Source organism: Lathyrus oleraceus, chromosome 3 (genome assembly GCF_024323335.1).
Source record: "Lathyrus oleraceus cultivar Zhongwan6 chromosome 3, CAAS_Psat_ZW6_1.0, whole genome shotgun sequence".
In the NCBI taxonomy this organism is placed as follows: domain Eukaryota; kingdom Viridiplantae; phylum Streptophyta; class Magnoliopsida; order Fabales; family Fabaceae; genus Lathyrus; species Lathyrus oleraceus.
This window is the reverse complement of record NC_066581.1, coordinates 411,195,865-411,217,060: the sequence shown is the minus strand read 5'-3', so window position 1 is coordinate 411,217,060 and position 21,196 is coordinate 411,195,865. Positions and strand designations below refer to the sequence as shown.

The 21,196-nt window shown below is 34.4% G+C and overlaps 2 protein-coding genes across 2 annotated transcripts; one reads left to right on the top strand and one right to left on the bottom strand.

Moving 5' to 3' along the window:
* The first annotated feature begins 12,119 nt into the window (after positions 1–12,119).
* Positions 12,120–12,575, top strand: LOC127131483 (cytochrome P450 714A2). Its single transcript, XM_051060404.1, has 2 exons — positions 12,120–12,374; positions 12,450–12,575. Exons 1-2 carry the CDS (start codon positions 12,120–12,122, stop codon positions 12,573–12,575), a joined length of 381 nt encoding a protein of 126 aa, XP_050916361.1.
* LOC127127976 (LRR receptor kinase BAK1) lies at positions 12,463–15,774 on the bottom strand. The gene is made up of 4 exons (XM_051057234.1): positions 15,159–15,774; positions 14,388–14,648; positions 13,385–14,251; positions 12,463–13,160 (listed from the first exon to the last, which is right to left on the bottom strand). Exons 1-4 carry the CDS (start codon positions 15,577–15,579, stop codon positions 12,682–12,684), a joined length of 2,028 nt encoding a protein of 675 aa, XP_050913191.1. The 5' UTR covers positions 15,580–15,774; the 3' UTR covers positions 12,463–12,681.
* Positions 15,775–21,196: the final 5,422 nt, after the last annotated feature.

Below are 21,196 nucleotides of genomic sequence, written 5' to 3'. Positions count from 1 at the left end.
TGCTTCAGTTGAGAGGTTTTATTTCTGTCACCCCAAATTTAACTTGACACCCCCACACCTCCTATGTTTTTACCATATTAGTCATGTACAATATTATAATTTCATTCTCAAAAAATATTGAAACATTTTGAGTTTTTTAAAAACCTCTGTAAATTTTCGCACATTTAAAAGACACCTTCAGATATTTTCATTTGATGACAAGTAAGTTTGTCTTTTTACCACATTTTTAGCATTTTTCTGGTTTTTCTTGAATTTTAACTGAATGTTTAGAAATATTCTAAAGAACTGTAATGTTTTTTCATTTTTTGAAAAATCCGAAAAAAATTCATACGTTTGACCGGATTTTTTGAAAATTGCGTTAAAAATGCATACATTTTTCAGGATTTTTTGAAAAATACGATAAAACCGCATAAATGTTTCTGGATTTTCCAAAAAATCCGGTAAAAATGCAATGTTTTTTCTGCATTTTAAAAAAAAACGGATAAAGTACATACGTTTAACCACATTTTTTGAAAAATTTAGAAAAACTTTTTTATTTCTTTCGAATATTCCAAACATGCGGTAACTCCATAAGTTCCGAATTTTTTTAAAAAATTCAGTAATTTTAAAAAAATTGTATTTTCTTATTTTTAGTGAAGACCAGAGGCGCAAAGGGTACAATTATTGGTCGACAACGTGATAGAGTTGCTGCTGCGAGGGCTCGAGAAATAATAATCAAGTAATATTTACTAACAAATTAAATTCTAAATTTTCGGATATTCCAAACAAGCGGTAACTCCATAAGTTCCGATTTTTTTGTAAAATCCAGTCATTTTAAAATGTTTGTTTTTTCTTATTTGTAGTGAAGACCAGATACGCAAATGGTACAATTGTTGGTCGACAACGTGATAAAGATGCTGCTGCGAGGGCTCGAGAATTGATAATCAAGTAATATTTACTAACAAATTAGATTCTGAATTTTATCATTTAGTGTTAAAATAATTCTCCCAAATTTATAGAAGAACAAAGTTGTTTGAGGTTGTTCAAAATCAGAATCTTTTATAATTGTTTGCAAATATTAAAAGCAACTTTAGATGATCAATTGAAAATCCGCACTGTATATTGGGCCATGCGTTAAAAGTATGGTCAACAAAGTCAAATAACAGTGTGAAAATCTTCCATTTATGGATATTTTGAAGAATTTGCATGCCTCTTTTTTTTTCTAGTATTGACATTCTTTCATACTACACTTGACCACTAATTTGTCTTTTATTCTATTTTTTATTTAACTATATCTTATTTTAATACATTCTTTCTAAATTTTTCAACACTAAGAACACAACAATGCCACCACCAAAGATAGTCACATTCGGGAAGAAGAAGTTGAATAAAGCTAAAAATGTTTCTCATACCAAATTAACGAACCCTATCAATTAAGTAAAACCTTGTTTGATTTTTCGTTTATGAATGTTGATGTAAATATTAGTTTATTATCAATTCTCTTTTTCATTAAACTATCTTACTTTAAGTGGAAATTAATTGTACCAAAGATAGGCACAATCGGTAACTTAAAAAGGAAAAAGTTGAATGACACTTGAAATGTTTCTCATACTGAATCAAATAACCCTAACAGTTAGGTGAGACCTTGTTTAATTTTCCGTTTAGCAATGTTGATGTAAATATTACTTGATTATTTACTTGCCCGTGGTGGTTTTGACTCCTATTACTTGATCATTTATGTTTTCTAAGATCCCATCATTATGCATTTTTTCTTTGATCGAGCTTTATTGTGTAAGGTTCAAATGTTATTGAATGCTCGAAAAAGAGTACGAGTGAAGTGTGAAGTGACATCAATGGAATGTTTTTCATGTCTTCAGTTTATTTTTGTGTTAAATTTGGATTTTATTTTATTTGGGATTGTTTCGCTTCGGTTGAGAAAAAAAATCTACCACCCCCAAATTTAACTTTACACCCCCACACCTCTTATGTTTTTACCATATTAGTCACGCACAATATTATAATTTCATTCTCAAAAAGTATTGAAACAATTTGATTTTTTTTAAAAGCTATGTAAATTTTCACACATTTTGAATACACCACCGAATATTTTCGTTTGATGACAAGTATGTTTGTGTTTTTACCATATTTTTAGCTTTTTTTTTTGAATTTTTCTTGAATTTTTACCGAATGTTTGGAAGTATTCAAAATAAATGTAGTGTTTTTTCCGCATTCTTTGAAAATGTATGGAAAACTTCATACGTTTGATCAGATTTTTTGAAAAATGCGATAAAAAATACATATAATTTTTCCAATTTTTTTGAAAAATATAATAAAATTGCATAAATGTTTTCGGATTTTCCAAATAACCCGATAAAAATGCAATGTTTTTCCCGCATTCTTAAAAAATTAGGATAAAATTTATATGTTCAACACATTTTTTGAAAACTCTAGAAAAACTTTATATTTTTTCTGGATATTCCAAACATTCGGTAACTCCATAAGTTCCGAATTTTTGTAAAATCCAATAATTTTAAAAAAAATTGTTTTTCCTTATTTGCAATTCTAACCATAGGCGCAAACAACGTGATAGACCTGTTGCTGCGAGGGCTCGAGAATTGATAATCAAGTAATATTTACTAACTAATTAGTTTCTGAATTTTACCATTTCTGTCAAAATAATTTTTCCAAATTAATAGAAGAACAATGTTGTTTGAGGTTGTTCAAAATCATAATCTTTTATAGGTGTTTGCAAATATTAAAAGCAACTTAGGGGATCAATTGGCAATTCAAACAGTATATTGGGCAATACGTTAAAAGTATGGTCAACAAAATCAAATAACCATGTGAAAATCTTTCATTTATGGGTACTTTGAAGAATTTGCATGTCCCTATTCTTTTTTTTAGTATTGGCATTCTTTCGTACTACACTTGACCACTAATTTATCTCTTATTCTATTTTTCATCCAACTATATCTTATTTTATCACAGTCTTTCTAAGTTTCTCAACACTAAGAGCACAACAATGCCACCACCAAAGATAGTCACAGTCGGGAAGAAGAAGTTGAATGAAGCTGTAAATATTTCTCATACCGAATCAATGAATCTTAACAATCAGGTAAAATCTTGTTTGATTTTTTATTTATCAATTTTGATGTAAATATTACTTGATTATGAATTAACTTTTTCATTCAACTATCTTATTTTAAGTGGAAATTATTTCTTACATAAGCTCAAAGTCTCTACAAATTTCTCAACACTCAAGAACACAACAATGCCCCCAAAGTTAGGCACAGTCGGGAACTTAAAAAGGAAAAAGTTGAATGGCGCTAGAAATATTTCTCATACCGAACCAACGAACCCTAACAATCAGGTAAAACCTTGTTTAATTTTTTTGTTTAGCAATGTTGATGTAAATATTACTTGATTATCAATTCTCTTTTTCATTCAGCTATCTTATTTTAACTGGACATTATTTGTTACATAAGCTCAAAGTCTCTACAAATTTCTCAACACTAAAGAACATTACAATGCTACCAAAGATAGGCAAATCGGGAACTTAAAAAGGAAAAAGTTGAATGACGCTGTAAAGTTTCTCATACCAAATCAATAAGCCCTAACAATCGGGTAAAACCTTATTTGATCTTTAGTTTAGCAATGTTGATGTAAATGTTATTTGATTATCAATTCTCTTTTTCATTCAACTATCTTATTTTAAATGGAAATCATTTGATGTAAAAGTTGAAGACTAGAGGCGCATATTATACGATTGGTGGCAAAGACTGATGTGCCCCATCCAGAAGAGGCAGAGGTGCCTTATACTTCTGAGATGGCAGGGGTGCCCCATACTTATGAGGCAGAGACGTCAACTACAATAGAGGTTACTTCAGAGACAGTTATTGAGGCACCTACTACGCACATGGCTAATGAGGCACCTAGTACACATAGGACTGATAAGTGCTAAATTATGGTAATTTTGTGTGTGAATAATTGGCACTTATTGACTTGTTTCAATTGATTTTCATGCATAAACCTCAACTTTTCTGTAAATATACTGTAGTTTGGATTTTCATGTAAATATCTTTTGTTCGACCAAATTGGTACAATTTTGTAGGTTTTATAGCATATTGGAAGCCTTGGATACTTGCTAGCACAAAACAAGACCCAAAGTTGCATTTTGGAAGATTCAAAGTTTTGCAAAGCGGACTAAGCGCAATCCTAGTGCGCTTAGAGAAAGAGGGACAGGAGGAAATTGAGAAATTCGCACGAGCATACTTTGAGCGCGCTTAGAGCACTTGTGTTAGGAGCGGGATAAGCGTGGTCCTAGCACGAGTTATGGCAGTTTGCTATTTTTTTAATCGTTGCGCTAAGCGAGCTCTACACGGGCTTAACGTGATTTTAGTTTTTCAGCCCCTATATATTCATTTGTACACATATTTTTTAGGGATAGTTTTTGGAAATTTTAACCCCATCTCCATCAGAACCATTCTTTTAGCTAGGAGAGTTGGAGTAGGTTAGAAACAATAAGTTATGATGCTTTTTGAAGATCCGGAGTTGGGTTTGCCTCTGTCATTGGGAAATCACGGTGGATGTTTGTTCATCTTCATTCTTCTCCCTATAATCCCTTTCTTGTTGGGTTTGTATGTAAGTTCACTTTTATAGTATGTATTTTATTAATCATTGTGTTATGTATGATCTATGCACGAATATATATCGATTTTATCCTTGTTTACTTGTTTATCTATTGATTTGAACTGTTATTGAGAAATACTCTTCGAATCTAAATCTAGGATAATTATTTGTTAGATTCTAAACTCTAGACATAGGTTTAGGTCTAACATTCGCATGGGTATCGAATCTTAATGCTCCGCATTGTTTGATAGGTTGAGATATTATCGATTAAATAATACGGTGGAACTCTAGACGGAAGTTGCAGACATGAACTCTGTTATAAGCGATACATGATGATATTGATGAATGTTTATGATTTTGCATAACTGGTTGGTAAATTACATCTTTGTATGGTGGATGAAATATAATCATGTAAAGCTCTCAGATCTCTCTGAAGCTTTATTTATTTATTCATTCATTTTACATAGTTTAGCTTTTAAATTCAAATTTTACAAAACCAAGATTAGAAACATAGAGACCGTTGAATGGCATTTGATGTCGCACTAATCGATGTGGAACAATAAAACAAAACATTTACTTTTCCTTGCTGCTTTACCGCAACAAACAAAATGGCGTCGTTGTCGGGGGTTGGTGTTTAGATATTGAAAGCATCGCAAGAGTTTCTATCTTTTTTAAGCTTTGTACATTTGTGTATAGTGTAAATATGCTTGTATAGATATTTGTATATAAACTTGTTTATATTATATAGATACTTGTTTTGTACTTGTTTTCCATACTTATGTATATTGTAAATATTCTTGTTTTTCATAACGTTTGTTCAAGTGTTTGTATATACTTGTTTTCCATCAAGTTTGTTCAAGTGTTTGTATATATTTTTGTTTCCCTTCACGTTTACTCAAGTGTTGGTTAGAGGTAGTCGTTGGTGAACAACTAGCCACGCAAAAGAGGCAACATGGAGGAGCGTCTAATAAATAAAGGTGTCGAGCTAACGACGTAAAACACGCGCTTGGTTGGAGGCAACCCAACCTTTTAATTATTTAATAGCTTTTCATTTAGTAGTTTAGTTATTAAAGAGTGAGAGTGGATGGAAAGCTTGAAAAAAGTTGACATTTTTGAAAAACCTTATTTTGCTGATGTCCCTTAGCGCAACCAGATGGCGCTTAGTGCGCTCTGCTACACATGGAAAAATATCTCAGCCACTTATCCACTTTCACATAGGTCTTTTGACCCATTTTGAACTTATTTTGTTTTATGTTTAGTAGTAATTTAATTTAAAGGTGTTAAGTTGTTAGAAAATTGTTTTGTGTTTGTCCAAGAAGCTTGTCTTTGATTGGCTTGAGGAGACATGGAGTGATTGTTTCAAGTTTGAATGTATCAATAAGAAAATGTTATGGTAATGATAAAAGTTTGAAAGGAAAGTACATTGTTAAGGTACATTTTTAATGCTTTCTACAACATAGCATGAATATGAAACTTATGCTTTGTACAAATATTATGCCATTCATTCTTTTACAATACTTGTTCATGTTTGAATCATTTTATATCATAGTCAAATGTGAGGAGTCTTTCCATTGTTTATTATATGCACAGGATACCAACAATTCTTGTTTTAACTCGTTTGAATTATGTTTAATCTTGCATTAGTGTTGATTTGTATGAAAGCACTAAAATGATCAAGGCATTTTGTTTGATTTTGAGCATAACCACTTGACCAAACATTAGCATACCTTGTGAGTGAGTGAATATCCGCTAACCCCATTGAGCCTTATTATCAGGATCTATATCAATTTTGAACTGTGTGCTTTTTCCTTTGGACGCAAAGAGTAGTTCATCATTGATTTTAGATTGGATTCTGAGATTTTTTTCTTGAACCTTCAACCATAAATTGTGGTTTGAATTTTACCCTTGCCTTAGAAAATTTGGGAGCATTCACATTACAATGTTTGGTTGTATTCAAGTTGGGGAGAAAAGGTTGGTCACTAAGAGGTTGAGAAAGATAAATAAAATTTTGAAAAAAGAAAAAAAATAAAAGTGAAAAATAAAAGAAAAAAGAAAAAGTCTTGAAAAAGAAAAAAAAATCAAATATTTTGTGCTAATAAGTTGTGTGAAACGGTGTAACAATTGTGCAATGAGAAAAAGGTGAATGAAATTTGTGAATGCTTGAGATTGTGATAAATGATCACTCTCATTTGATTAGGCAAGTTTTTGTTTCAATTACCTTGAGATATGACATTTCTTTGCTACCCAAGCCACATTACAATCCTTGAAGTCCTTGTGGTTTGTGTTTTATGCTTTTGATATGAATTTTTTGGATAAATGCATAATTTGATATAGATGTTAGCAAGATTGTTGGGTGTGAGTCAAGTCCCTCATGTTGTCTCTTCATCCACTGATGAAGTTGTATGTTAGGTGTGATTCATCCTTGAATATGTATTGCTTTAGAATTTTTGACATGTGTGTTGTGCTTATAATGTGTTTCATAGTCATGGTATCATTGTTGTATAGTGGTAAACATTGAGTTGCTTATACTTTTGAAATTTGAACCATGCATTTGTTTCCGTTTGTAAAAACTTGTTGATCATGATTGCTTGGTGATTGCTTTTGTTTTCTTAGGGTGATTTATTCTTGTTTGAGGATAAACAAGTTCTAAGTTGGGGAGAGTTTGATAAGTGCTAAATTATGGTTATTTTGTGTGTGAATAATTGGCACCTATTGACTTGTTTCAATTGATTTTAATGCATAAACCTCAACTTTTGTGTAAATATTATGTAGTTTGCATTTTCATGTAAATATCTTTTGTTTGATCAAATTGGTGCAATTTTGTAGGTTTTATAGCCTATTGAAAGCCTTCGATACTTGCTAGCACAAAGCAAGACCTAAATTGCATTTTGGAAGATTCAAAGTTTTGCAAAGCGGGCTAAGCACAGTACTAGTGCGCTTAGAGAAAGAGGGACAAAAGGAAATTGAGAAATTCACCCCAGAAGCATGTTTTAAGCGCTCTTAGAACACTTGTGCTAGGAGCGGGCTAAGCATGGTCCTACCACGAGTTATGGCGGTTTGCTATTTTTTTCGTGGTCGCGCTAAGCGAGCTCTGCACGGGCTTAACATGATTTCACTTTTCAGCCCCTATATATTCATTTGTACACAAATTTTTTAGGGATATGTTTGGGAAATTTTAACCCCGTCTCCATCAGAACCATTCTTTTAGTTAGGAGAGTTAGATTAGGTTAGAAACAACAAGTTATAATGCTTCTTGAATATCCGGAGTTGGGTTTGCCTCTATCGTTGCGAAATCACGGTGGATGTTTGTTCATCTTCATTCTTCTCCTTGTAATTCCTTTCTTGTTGGGTTTGTATGTAAGTTCACTTTTGTAGCATGTATTTTTATTAATCATGGTGTTCTGTATGATATATGCACGAATTTATATCGATGTTATCATTGTTTACTTGTTTATCTATTAATTTGAACCGTTATTAAGAAATACTCTTCGAATCTAGATATAGGATAATCATCTGTTAGATTCTAAACTCTAGACATAGATTTAGGTCTAACATTCGTATGGGTATCAAATCTTAATGCTTCTTATTTTTTGATAGTCTGAGAGATCGTCGATTAAATAATATGATAGAACTCTCGACGAAAGTTGCAAACATGAAATCTGTTGTGAGCGATACGTGATGATATTGATGAATGTTTATGATTGTGCATAACTGGTTGATAAATTACATGTTCGTATGATGGATGAAATATAATCCTGTAAAGCTTTTAGATCTCTTTGAAGCTTTGTTTATTTATTCATGCGTTTTACATAGTTTAACTTTTAGATTCAAATTTTACAAAACCAAGCCTAGAAGCGTAGAGACCTTTGAATGATATTTGATGTTGCACTAATCCCTATGGAGACGATAAAACAAAATACTTACTTTTTCTTACTGCTTTACCGCAACCAACAACGACTACTGAGGCGCCAACTAATGATGATATGAAGGTTACTCCTCCTGTTGAGACTGATGTCAATGATCCTCATGAGACAACTCATACTTCGACATATTTGTATGTACACATGGATAGAGGGTTTCATGGTGGGCCCAATAACTATTTTATTCTCACATGATATGCAGATCATGTGGCATTCAGATTATGCAGGGAGAGTGATGTGTGTGAACCGCAAGTTCACGGTTGTGTCATGTAATAAAAAATATCGATCCCATAGAGAGATATGTGATTACCAATTATTATTTCAACTATGTTTATCTAAAGTGATCGAAATTGATTTGTTTGATTGCAAAAAGACATGACTTACCCCTAAGATTATTCACATTTGTGTAACGAGAAGATTTAAGCCATTTTAATAGAAAATTAGATATATTTGTGTGTCAACCACTTTTGTGCGTGCACATATAAATGTGTTTCAGGGGTGACTAAGTAATCCAATCAAGAGTGTTTCACTTTGTCACGTGATGATGCATATTGATTGTATCTCAATTGAGATCAAGTCGCCTTGTTAGTGGTGCCTCGAACTCAATTGCTTAGCAACTTACATTCGAATGTCGAATCATTATCTTTCAATACATGATCAACATCTCTTTTGACTTTGCTTTCACAACATTCATAAACATGAATTAGATTTCAAGTTCTAAAATAAAATAACTTTAAACTTCTTGTAATTGCAAGTGAATAATTTAGTAGGGGTTAGTATTGAGATGACTCTCATAACCCTATGTCCCTAAGGATTTACTCACTCATGATGAGATGGACAAAAATAATAAGTAAATTAAAGAGCATTGCATGAAAAACTAAATAAAGGGAATATAAATAAAGTAATAACAAATTAAAGATGAAGATGAAAGAAAGATTATACTAAGAACTCTGAAAATTAAAAAATATTTCTAATAACTTAAGTTAAGAACAAGAACAACAATTGTTTAGAATTATATAGTGAAAAGTGATGGATCTTCCTAAGTCTCACGCTTAGGTATCTCCCCCTTTTTGCTTGATTCTTAAGCCTTTATCTATACTAATCAAAGTCATAGTTTGGCCATTATTTGCACTAATTTTGAGTTTAATTGTCACTTATCACTAATTATAAAAGAAATGGAAGCTACAGATGCCAAAGGTTACAAACATAGCCAAGAAGTCAAGAATTCTTAACAGCCTGAGGTGCTGATTAAGCCATATCAGGGAACACGGGTTGTTCGTGTCATCCTCTAGCTGCTTGTCATACATGAATCGCAAGCCAACCATCCAGAGTATAACATTATTTTGTCAAATGGTTGTGTCTCACGGTGATCGACATAGCTGTTAAAAGGCATCCTCGGCTACCAAGCGGTCAAGATATACTTGAAACGACTATGTCCCTTGATCCCCTATAAGCTAAGAAAACGCAGAAGCACACGAAATATCCTCAGTATAGGTCAGTACACCAAACCAGTCGGAGATGCGCGGGAAGTGCTGAAAGATCCAAGCCTGGTGAAGTCTCAGTGTGCCATCTCTCCACGAATGCATTAAGCATCATGTGGTTGGCCGTAACATAACTGGTCTTGCTTAAGTCCTTCATCCTAGATAGAGACAAAGCTGTCTAAAATCACTCATCATTAGGTTGAGGCAAGCTAGTAATCTTCCACACATGGTTAATGAATTTAAGCGGATCACGGTCCTGCAAAAAAATAAATCTATGTCAGAAACTTATAATATAATAATAAACTAATTTAAAAAGAATGAGTCCAACTAATTTTACCTCTCCGTCCCATATATGTCTGGAAGTATGGTCCGGGTAAAGAGGCAACAATGAAAACTCTATAGGACCTCTTCCAAATACCTGAGGTGGCACTGCCTCATCAACCTCAGTAGCATGAGATTGCACTAACTTATCAACCACATCAGCATGAGGTGGCACTGGCTCATCAGCATGAGGTCCCTCCGGTGTCTGGGGTGACACTGGTGCCTCAGGTACGTCCGGTGACTTGAGTAACTCTAGTGCATGAATAAGTGAAACTTGTCTCCTACGGGAAGATGGAGGTAGTGGCGCGTTAATATGTGACACTCGTCTCCTACGAGAAGAAGAAGGTGGATATATATGAGCCCTGGAAGTCGATGTCTCCACATGAACTAGGCTAGAGGAAATAGAAACCTCTGAAACCTGACTCTTTTTCCTCCAGACAAATACATGTTATGCAATCCTCTCGTGTCTCAGGCTGTCGTTTCTATCAGCCATAATTCCTATAAGTAAACCAGACAAGTGTCACACAATTACTACAAGCAACCCTACAAACAAGAAAAAAAAATAGAGTTAAATTCCGGAGATGCATCTCTGATTCCTAGGAATCCAAACGTTGAAAAATTCCGGAGATGCATCTCCAGAATTTCCTGCAACATTAAGCTTTGTCAATAGCGGTAATACAGACCACCAAACCCCCAAAATATAATGCATTGATCGTTATTTTTAATCATCAAACACGTTTTTCAGTATGTATAAACTATCAATCATGCAAAAACTCTCAATTTCTTAACCTAATCATCAATTTCTACTAATTTATACAAAAAATGAAAAAAGTTTACAAAAATTAAAAACTTACAAACTGTGAGTTTACTTCAGTGTTGAATGATCTCTTTGATGTACTTAATGTTGATGGGAGAAGCTTTGAACTTGGTTGATTGATTTTGAGAGAATGTGAGTTGAGAGAGTTTGAGAAATATTTAGAGTTGTTCTTTTAAAAGTGAGGAAGGAGAAAGAGTTCTGACGCGTTTTAGAACAAATACCTTTCGGAGATGCATCTTCGAAATATACACGACGATGCGTCTCCATAGTTTTTTTTACATTAAATCAAAGTTTTATTTTTTCAAGATGCCTCCGGAGATTCATCTCCGAAATCTAGAGGTATTATTGTATTTTTATATGATATTCTAATAATACATAGGATGCATTAAGAAATTCTCATGTATAATTACGCATGAATTATACCTATACAAAGTGAAGGCAATGGTTGATCAAATAGTTGACTCTCAAATCTTGGGAGGATAGAATTGAAAGTGATGGACTAGTTTGAGAGATTATAGTTGACAAAGATCTATGAAATTTGTCAGCCAAAATTTGTCGGCCGACGTAATTTCTAGAGCTTGTTTTGGGAATAATTATGTCCTAAGGAAAAAAAATATTCTTAAAGATTAATGATCTTCAAAAGCTTCTCTCTAAGATATATGTTGGATTTCCCGGCTATAAGTATGCATGATTATTCGGACACTTTTAATGTTATCATTTTGGTTTTTTTGTTATTGTTTTTCCATTAGAAACCGAGTATCCTGCACAACTGTAAAGACTAATCTCTTAAGTTGGGGGAGTTCATAATAGACCGCAAAACTTTCCTTTAAGAGAATTTAATACTGGTTTTCTTGTTGTTGTTAGTGATAATACTAATGTGGAAAATTGTATGATGTTAAACTATTTAACTCAAATAAATCAAAGCTTGTAAAACGACGGCAAGAGGAAGGTAGTGGGGAAGATCTTTCGCAGATGATACTTGAGGGTGCAAAGAGTTGCGAGGGAAGTGATGAACTCTTACCAAGTTCAACCGCGCGAGAAAGGTTCAACTTAGATAACTGCAAAACTATATTCTTTGCTGGACATGAAAGTACTGCAATTACAGCATCATGGTGCTTAACGTTGTTAGCTATACACCATGATTGGCCAGATCGTGTCAGCGAAGAGGTGCTTGAAGTTTGTGGAAATGGTAATCCAGATGCAAATAAACTTAGAAGCATGAAAACGGTAAGTCTCGATCATCAATATAATCGTACAAAATCTTTTCAGATCTTCATAAGCATTCTTATGTTTAATTTGCAGTTAACCATGGTGATTCAAGAGACTTTGAGGCTTTATTTTACTGCAATGTTTATAGGCAGAAGAGCTTACCAAGATATTGACTTTACATGTGAAATTTCTCTAAACTTTACATGTTCTCACCTATAATACAAAACAATTTTAACATAATTGACTTACTAAGAAAACTTATATACTATTTTACAACCACTTAAAGTTAAGATATCAATCTTCTTGTCATGAAATGCATGGTTGCTTACCACTTATCATCACACAATTCTCTCATTATATCCTCCATAGTCGGCCGGAGATGGGGAGATTCATTGGTGCAAACCAAAGCGAGTCTCGCCAATTTCTCGGCCTCGGATTCTAAAAAATTTCCTTCAAGATTTTCATCGATAATATCTTTCAAATTACCAGTTTCTTCCCATTGACGACTTAATAGGGTGATATCATGTTTTCCAATGAGAAGTTGGAAAACTATCACCCCGAAAGCATACACATCACTTTTTTCGGTAAAACGACCGGTTGTCGCGTATTCTGGTGCCAGATACCCCATTGCAGCACTAGCTTTGAGGGTGGAGAAAACAACATCATCTGCAAGAAGTTTGTGCAATCCTGAATCTGCAAGTAAGGAATTATACCGAGAATCGAGAAGTACTTTTTCGGCTGATATATTCTGATGAACTAGAGAATAATGCTTGCTTCCCTTTTTCCCGTGTAGATAACCAATACCTGAATAGGACACAATAAGACAATAGGTTACTTCTTCACAATCACATGACACTAAGTGTATCAAAGAAAATGTTTCACCCGACACTTCAGATTGAAGACATGTCAGACGTCCGATACATGTCAGTGTCGTGTCTGGTGTCCGTGTTTGTGCTTCATAGAAAGACTCTCAAAAAAAGTATAAAATCTTTAATCGAGAATGTTTCAAGAGTCATAGAAAAGCTAACCTTTGGCAATACCATGGATTATGGAGACTCTAGTGGACCATTCAAGTACCTCATCACTTCCTCTCTTAACATCAAGATACTTCGACAAACTCCCGTTCGAAACAAAATCGTAAACCAGAAAACATTCCCCGCGGCCTTTCGAACAGCAAAAGCCTCTCAACCGAACCAGATTATCGTGCTTTAATGAAGTTAATATCTTCAAGCCTTTCAAGAACTCAGTTTCATCAGACTTGCAGCTTGTCTTGGCAACGCACTTTATAACCACAACAGATCCGTTTCTCAAGATTCCTCTATAGTTAGCCGAAATATTGCTCTTCGTCAATAAATTTAGCTCCGAGAAGCACTGAGTTGCTCGGTCTACTTCTTCGAGATTAAACATAAAGCTTTCGAGAAATTCTTGCGAGTAACCACTGAGATTTCTGGATAACGGATCCCATCCGTTGGAATACTCCAAACTTATAAGGCGCGATGCGTTCTTCCTGCACACTTCCTTGATCTTGTCAGTACTAAGCCGACGACTATTAGAAATTTCACCAGTGTTTCCAATCTTCTGTTTCTGGCGACGGTATCGTAAGATCAGAAATAGTGCCGTAACAGAAGAAACAAAAATTACACCAATCATCACAAAAATCAAAGCAATTATCAAAGATTCTGAGCGCCTTCTACAATCAGCATTGCCGCAGTTTTTAGCCGTTTGTTCAGGCGAAGTCGGATAATCAATTGTAGAATTCTTTGTAGGCACATATGGTTCTGGTCTAATTGGATCTGAATTGCTTACTATTTGACAAGAATCTAAATTGGCAAATCCAGTTCCACATAAACCACGATTGTTCGAATACTTGAACCCTTCTTCTAGTCTTTTCAAATCTGTTTGTTACATAAAGTAGACAACACATATTAACATATTAATCAAAATTTTCGACAAAAGAATCAGCGTGGTAAACTAAAACACGATAATCCATGTATGTAGCACAGACACTTCAGATTAACTGTGTGTTCATACCTAGAGGGATGTTTCCGGAGAGTGAATTGTTTCGAACATCAAGAGTCTGTAGTTTAGGTGCATAAGACAATGTCACTGGAATTGGACCAAAAAGGGTATTGAAGCTGAGATCCAATCTTTCAAGTCTCTCTAGCTCACCCAAACTCGCAGGAATCGCGCCGCGTAAGTGATTATATTGGAGTGAAAGAACACTTAGCTTCTCTAATCTTCCTAATTCCGTAGGTATACTTCCATTAAGCTCATTATAAGAAAGCTGCAAAACTGTATAAGTTCTTAACTGATTAGAATATCTTGAGCTATATTGAAAATAAGATAAAGTAAACAACAAAGAAGACAAAGATAAGGGTCTGTTTGGATTGGCTTATTGAAGCTTATCTACTGACATAAGTTTTGTGACACTGGTAGTCCATATCAAAACAGCTTAGGAAAATAACTTAGAGCATATATTAAAACAATTTAAATTTATTTTATCTTATATTATAAAAACAACTTATGCAACCTTATTTATAAGCGCTTATTTTAATAAGCACTTCTGATATAAGCTGCAAATAAGCTGTTAAATCAAAATTCATCCAAAGTACTGAAATGAACAAACATGATATAACATAACATGTGATTATAGAACTGTCCAAAAAAAACCAAAATGGCCAAATGCAGCAAAAAAAGAACTACTTCTCCTTAACCAAATAATCAACTATCACAGATAAGCTAACAAATAAGAACTACAAAGATAAAAAAAAGCTACAAAAGATAAAAAAAACAGCAACTAACCTTGAAGATTTGACATGTTACCAATCTCACGAGGGATAGCACCAGAGAGATTATTAACATTAAGATACAAATCACTAAGCTGAGATAAACCTGCAATTTCCTTAGGCAAAATCCCATTCAAGGCATTGAAATGAAGGTAAAGACCAGTCAAACTCTTGAGACTACCAATAACCGAAGGTATTTTCCCAGATAAACCTTTTCCTTGAAGTGAAATATTAGTAACAAGACCTTGTTGATTACAAGCAACACCTTCAAAAGTTCCACTACATGGGTCAGAATCAGTGTTCCATGAGAACAACACACGGTTTTCAGGGTCTAGAGATTCTTTGATGGCAATAAGAGTGTAATGTTCAGAGAGAGATTGAGAAGCATGTATGAGGAAGATTTGTAGTTTTAGGAGCAGGAATAAGAGAGGAAACATGTTTAGTTTTTGGTGAAAGTTTTCTAATATTGGTGTGTTGTGGAATGTGGAGGATGATATATGCTAGTTTTTGTGTGTATGTGATTGTGAATAAGGAGAGAAAACACGACACGTGAAGTTCATAAGACTGTGTTGAGATAATGTTGTTTTGTTTTTGTGGGAAGGTTTAGTGTGGTAACAAAAAGTTAGGAACATGAATAGTATGGTTGCATGGGAAATGAATAGGTTTATAATGGGAAAAAGGTCCTTAATAGAATATTATTATTATAATAATTGAGAATGGGTGGGGTCTTAATTTAGTTATAATCATATATGTATCATTTGTTTGTTTATATTTAGTGTCTACTATTCTCTCGGTCACGTATTGAAATTTTTAGTGTTTACTTTTAAAGAATCTATAATTTTTGTGGATATTAAAAAAAATGGATGTAAATATCTAATTTTTTTTGTTGGATGGTGTTCTCGCCTGGACTAAGGATTTTCATTGATTCAATAAAACACATGGCACAATATATCTGGTCTAATAATAAGTTCAAGTTGAATTTTAAGTGTGAAAGTATTAAAATCTCACATTGATTAGAAATAGGAAAATGTTGAGTTTATAAGAGAGATGACTCATATCTCAATTGTCTTAAGATTTTTGGTGAATATGTGGTGTCAAAATCTCTTGGATTCATGAACGTTTAGCCTATTGACACTTCTGACACTCCCCAGACTCCCTAACAAGTGGTATCAGAGTCCTGATTGACTCGGTGGAGGAGCGAAAGTGGTTCCTAGTGTAGATCAAGACTAGTGATGTGGGTGACTCACACTTGTGGATGAGATTGTTGGGTTTCAAGTTTGAAAGTGCTAAAGTCCCACACCAATTAGGAATGGAGGAAATGTTGGGTTTATAAGAGAGGTAACACATACTCTCATTGCCTTAAGATTTTGGATGGATATCGTCAAGGTCTCTTGGATCCGTAACGTTTGACCCATTAACACTTTCGAGCCTCGCTCTCTGAACTCCTCCATAAGTGGTATGGACTTCTCGACACATTATTGAAGGTTTGAAAAACACAAAAAAAGGGGTTTGAGTTGGGTTTTAAAAACAAAAGCTTTTTACAAACTCAAAAACTCCACACAATCAAGAGAACAAAGAGATAAAGATACAAGGATTTTTATCTTGGTTCGCTTGAAATCAAAGCTACTCCATTTCACCCGTCAAGGTGATTTCGCCTTATACACAAGGACTTAATCCACTATAATCAAATAGATTATAAAAAATCACAAAGAACAACTTTCTTTGTCTTCTCAAGGATCCGACTATAACCTAGTCTCCTTAAGGAAATCACAAAGAACAACATTCTTTGTCTTCTCAAGGATCCGAATATAACCCAGTTTCCTTAAGGAATCAAACAAACAAGTTTGCATACAACTTTTTTGTGTTACAAGTTGCTTCTACATAGGCAGATTTTAAACAAATGAAATACAAACACTTAAAGAAAAATAAGCACAAAGTTGAGAGTTTTTCACGTAGAAACAATCTTGTCAATTGTTGTAGCATTTTCTTCAAGTCTCCAAGTCCTGCTTATATAGTATAAGAAAGGGACCTTTGGAGGGAAATTCGGGGATACTAACAGAGCAATTGTCCATTAACAGATTAGTGACATGTGTGAAGAATAATATTGTCATTCGTCCATATTTTCAGGTAGTGGAAGGAATATTTCTGAATTGTACCATGTACTATTTGATCACGTATCCACTTTGATCTTATCTTCAAATTCATTGGTTTCTGATGAAAAGTTGATCAAGCATGAAAAGCAGAAACACAAAGCTGAAATCAGAATCTTTAGAACCTCCAGTCAGAACCTTGACCATGTCAGCGTCTGGCTTGAGATCTTCAGAGTCTTCAGATAAGTAACAAAACTTCAGAATCTTCAGTCAGAACCTTGACAACGTCATTATCTAGCTTGAGATCTTTAGATTTTTCAACTAAGTAACAAAACTTCAGAAGCTTGCCATTCTTAAAAAGCTTGATAATCAGAGTCACATCCAGAAGCAGAAGCGGAGAGAATATTGCAGCAGCAACATAACGTCTTTCCAGAACTTCTCAAGAGTGAATCAACGTAGAAGCAGAAAGGACATTGCAACAACAATATAGTGTCTTTCAAAACTTCTCATGAGTAAATCAGCGAAAAGCGGATTCAGAACAAATGTTCAGAAACTGATGATGTTGCCCATCATAAACTCAGAATTAGAACTGACTGTTAGAGCTACACAATAACAAACCGTTACAGTACCAAAAAAATTCTCACACAAATACTACATTGTTATCATAAAAAATCAAAGGTATAAATGCATCACCAAATTTTATTCTAATAATCTTCCCCTTTTTGATGATGACAAAACCATGTATTTTGATGAACAATTTTGTACAGGGTAATCACAGAAATATACATCACACAAAAGCACAAAGCTCCCCCTGATATGTACAATCCTAAAAAGATAAAATTAGAATGAAAGAACACTTTCCTGATTAACCTCTTTGAAGAACCATAATGATCTTCCATCAGAATCTGGTTTGTCTTTAGAAATTGCTTGAACTTATCCAGAACACTAGTTTTCAAAGTCAACACTCTGATGAACTTCACTTCAGAAGTTTGGTTCTTTTTGAAAGAGCTTCAAATCCTGGTTACAAACCCTTCTTAAAGAGCTTTAGAGCCTGGTTAAAGACTTTTTTAAAGAGCTTCAGAACCTGGTTAAAACCTAGTTGAATTAATTCTGATTAACATGGAATTCACAATTCCTCAGAACTTGATGCCCGGTGGAATTCACAATTCCTTTAACTTGATGTCTGGTTATGTTTGGTTGGAAGTCTTTCTCAAATGGTGAAGTTAAAACTTCAGACTCAGAGAGTAAACCATTTCTTTAGAAGCTGGTAACTTAAGTTCTGATCTTAAAAACTTCAAGAGCTTCTGATGTTCTTGACTTTCCCTGAAAGACAATTAACAAACTATTCTTCAAAGTAGTTGGTAGCAGAAACATTTGAAAATGTTTGGGTTCTGATTCATGAACATAGGTATATCAAAATCAAATACGTTTCTCCTCCTTTGTCATCGATTAAAAAGACAGAGATAAAATAAAGTAAGGAAACAACAATATTTTATTAAAACTAAAATGCCATAAGGCATAGCAGTACACAACATGCAGAACAAAAACAAAAACACTTAGACAAATCAAAAGTGCATAAAAATTTGAAAACTATGGGTTAAGGTTCTATGGCAGAGGAAGCGGCGGAAGTTTGGAGAGAATCATTTCAAACAGAAGATCTTGCTTATCCAAGCGTTGTCTGACCAAATCACTTTCTTCTTTCATCTCAACGAGTGTCTTCAGAATTACTTCAGGAATTTCCCTAGAAGAAGTTCCAGCAACATTCTGATTCTCAGAAACAACAATTTGTTGTTATGGCTCACTGTCTTGAGCTTGCTATTGATCTTCAGAAGCGACTTGCTTTCCACTGTCCAGCTGAGCAGAAGTATCTTTCATGACAACCTCTGGATTTCTAGAAGATTCCTTAGTCTCCTTTGCTTCTTCCTTAATTTCAAAAGAAGGAAGACATAATGGAGCACGCTGTAACTGTAAGGCTTTCATTGCAGGTACAAACCTTGAACGGAAATTCATTTCAGAAACTTTGTATCCAAAGTTCTTCAGCTTAGAAATTTTGGAGTTAACCCATTTCCGATATGCTTCCTAGACCGCATCACTTTCTGCTGGATTAGTGGATAGAATACTAGTCTACATTGCAGTGTGAAGAAAACTTTTGGAATTTGATTCAAATTTCTTCAGAATCTTACCAACATTAGGTTCTTTAGGTTTTCGTTGGCTAGGATATCTAATAGAAACATCAGTGATTGTAGGGTGAAAGTCAGGGCCATAGACATTGGGAATAACAAGAAATGGAAGGTTTGAATATTGTTCATCATCAGAATCAGACACAACATGATCTGGTTCAAAGTTGAACAAGCCTTTGGGAGCTCCCTCTGACTCTTGATCACCAGAATCTCTCGAAGGAGATTTTCTGGGTGTGTCATATGGATTATGTGGTTGGGGAGCAGCAACATCTAGAGATGGTGGTGGAATGGGTGAAGATAAAATTTATGGATGAGGTGGTGTTTGTGGTTTTTGTTGTTGTTGTAACTGAGTTTCAGAAACTATAAGAGTTTCTGTAACAGGTTCTAGAATGGTTATATTTGTGGGTGGTGGTTGTGGATTTGGATTTGGAGTGGTGAAAGTGTTATGAGATGGAGTTGGAGGTGTTGGTAAGATACTTTCATAAATATTAGTATCAGAAACGAAAAGAGTTATGGATGTAGAAGACTTACCAGGAATGGGTGTGTCGGAGGCCTGAATGACTGTTGGACAACACCAGAAGTATCCTTCAGAATCATAGTTTTCTGGTACTCACTGAGAGACACACCATCTTCATCCAGAAACATTGTCACCTTCTTCTTCTTCTTCTTCTGCGGTCCATAAGTTCCTTCTTCATAAGCATTTTTCTTTCTCTTCCCATAAGCATATGGGCAAGTGTTTGAAAGGTTGAATGGATCAACCAATACATCAATTCCTTCTCCAATACAACTTTCAAGGTAGTATGCCAAAACATATGGAGGATCAATCTTGGTGAAGATTGGAAAATTATCAACATGAATCCTCGTTCCACAAATATCTTCCTTGGTAGGAAGGTAATTTGGCTTAACAACTTTGGAAATAAGACCCATGTTTTTCAGATTCTTCCCCTAGAATACTTTCCCAACATCCTTAACTAACTCAACAATTAATCCACTTGCTAGAAGGTCTTCAACAAGACCATTCTCCACGAGAATGTCTGAAATTAATCTTCTGTTGGAAATAAACTTCCCCTTTTTGGAGGAACTTTCAGTTCTAGTTTCTCTGGTCAAATCCTTGAGAAACTTGAACAAAATTGCTGGAAGTGCCAGATTGAAGCCTTTCTCCAGAAAAAATAACATAAACTTCTGAGTGGTGTTAATATAATCATAAGAGTTGGTGTTGGGTCTGTGATGAATGCAGCTCAGGATGATCTTGAACCATACCCTCAAATTATCGTTCAAATCTTTGGCACTTGGACCCTTTCCATCATCAAACTTCCTTCCTTCCTTGAATATAGTTAATGCTACAATGGCGTTTCTCTTTGCCTCAGATTTGACATTATACACCCTTTTCCCACAACCATTATGAGAAATCAAATATGCAATATATTCTTTCGTAACCACAATATCATGTTCTTGATGTAGGAAGTGATTGTGTCTTTTTCAGCAACTGCATGAATCCATAATTGCTTCACAAGAACTGGATAGACTGGACCTATCAGTCTCTCAAAGAATGCATTCCAACCTTGGAATTCCAGAGTTCCATAAAAATAAAAAATGTCATCCTTTAGATTTTTGAAATATACTATGGTTTCACAGAGAACCATCAAGTCTTCGACCGGAGTGTTAAGAGTGATTTTAGGAATCCCTTCCATAACTGGGTGATTTTAATCAGCAACGAAGTGAAGAAGAGATTGTTGTTGTTGATTCTCAACCATTGTAGAAATTTGAAGGAGATGAACTGTTGC

Coding starts and splice junctions, on each gene's coding strand:
- LOC127131483 (XM_051060404.1), top strand. CDS start 12,120: ATGATACTTGAGGGTGCAAAGAGTTGCGAGGGAAGTGATGAACTCTTA. Junction 12,375..12,449: donor AACTTAGAAGCATGAAAACG/GTAAGTCTCGAT, acceptor TTTAATTTGCAG/TTAACCATGGTGATTCAAGA.
- LOC127127976 (XM_051057234.1), bottom strand. CDS start 15,579: ATGTTTCCTCTCTTATTCCTGCTCCTAAAACTACAAATCTTCCTCATA. Junction 14,649..15,158: donor TAACATGTCAAATCTTCAAG/GTTAGTTGCTGT, acceptor GAACTTATACAG/TTTTGCAGCTTTCTTATAAT. Junction 14,252..14,387: donor CTCCGGAAACATCCCTCTAG/GTATGAACACAC, acceptor TGTAACAAACAG/ATTTGAAAAGACTAGAAGAA.